At 36.2% G+C, this 843-nt stretch overlaps 1 protein-coding gene across 1 annotated transcript in view; it reads left to right on the top strand.

The window, feature by feature from the left end:
• Positions 1-843, top strand: part of LOC119591349 (testis-expressed protein 10-like) — a gene marked incomplete at its 5' end in the record, with an annotated part of 10,556 nt that overhangs the window by 1,384 nt on the left and 8,329 nt on the right. The window contains 1 exon segment of the mRNA XM_037940083.1: positions 612-808. Coding sequence (XP_037796011.1) covers positions 614-808 — 195 coding nt within the window.

The following is an 843-nucleotide window of genomic DNA, read 5'->3' as shown; positions in this document are numbered from 1 at the left end:
TAGGTTTCCATGGGATTATTCCTCCATGAATGAGCAGTAGTGGGTGAGAGGAATTCATTGGCATATGCATTGTCATTATTGGGGTATGTAGGTCATCTGAAAAAATTTCTCATTTTTGGTGCTAGTCTTCAATTTCTGAGCAAACCCTGTTCCCCCTCCCAAATAGGTTTAAAGGACCTGTGGGATATTGGCAAATATTAGGAGGATAGATCTTGGAGTGGTTTCTTTTTTGACAGTAAATCTTGTGGGTGCACCATTAGAATGTATACCACATCAGATATCCCCCTTGTAACTTCTTGTCAAATAAGGGACCAGTTGAAGTTTCATCTTGTTAAGTATACATGGTGAGTTTATTGGCTTTTATTAGAGTGTGAAGCTCAAAAGCCGCAATATCACTTTATGTAGTCCAGCATTAGAATTCTTCATTTAATTGATTCCATGTAGCTGTGCTTACCTTTAGGCTGTTACATATGTCTGAAACCCTGTATTTATCCAGTGATGTTATATTGATTTTATAAGCTTATAGTTATCCTTATGTGTGTGTTAATGTAATGATATGCTTATAGTGTTTGTTTTCAGCAAGAATTGGTAATCTTATTTTCTTTCAACAGAAATGACAAAAAGTTTTAAAGCAAAGAAAGCTCAAAAGGCTGACTTTGCTAAGAAGAAAATTAAGGTTGGGAAGAAGCTGAAGAAGGCACAGAATGAGACACGAACAGATTTCAAGGCACGGAAAATTATCTTGAAGGAGCAGCTGGTGGAAAAAACAGACAGCACACTTGTTACTAAGAAGCATCATAGTATAAAGGTAAGGATATTTTTTACCTAAATGAGTATGAGAGC

This window comes from Penaeus monodon, chromosome 28 (assembly GCF_015228065.2).
Source record: "Penaeus monodon isolate SGIC_2016 chromosome 28, NSTDA_Pmon_1, whole genome shotgun sequence".
NCBI lineage: Eukaryota > Metazoa > Arthropoda > Malacostraca > Decapoda > Penaeidae > Penaeus > Penaeus monodon.
The sequence above is the reverse complement of the archived record's forward strand: the minus strand, read 5'-3'. Positions and strand labels throughout refer to the sequence as shown.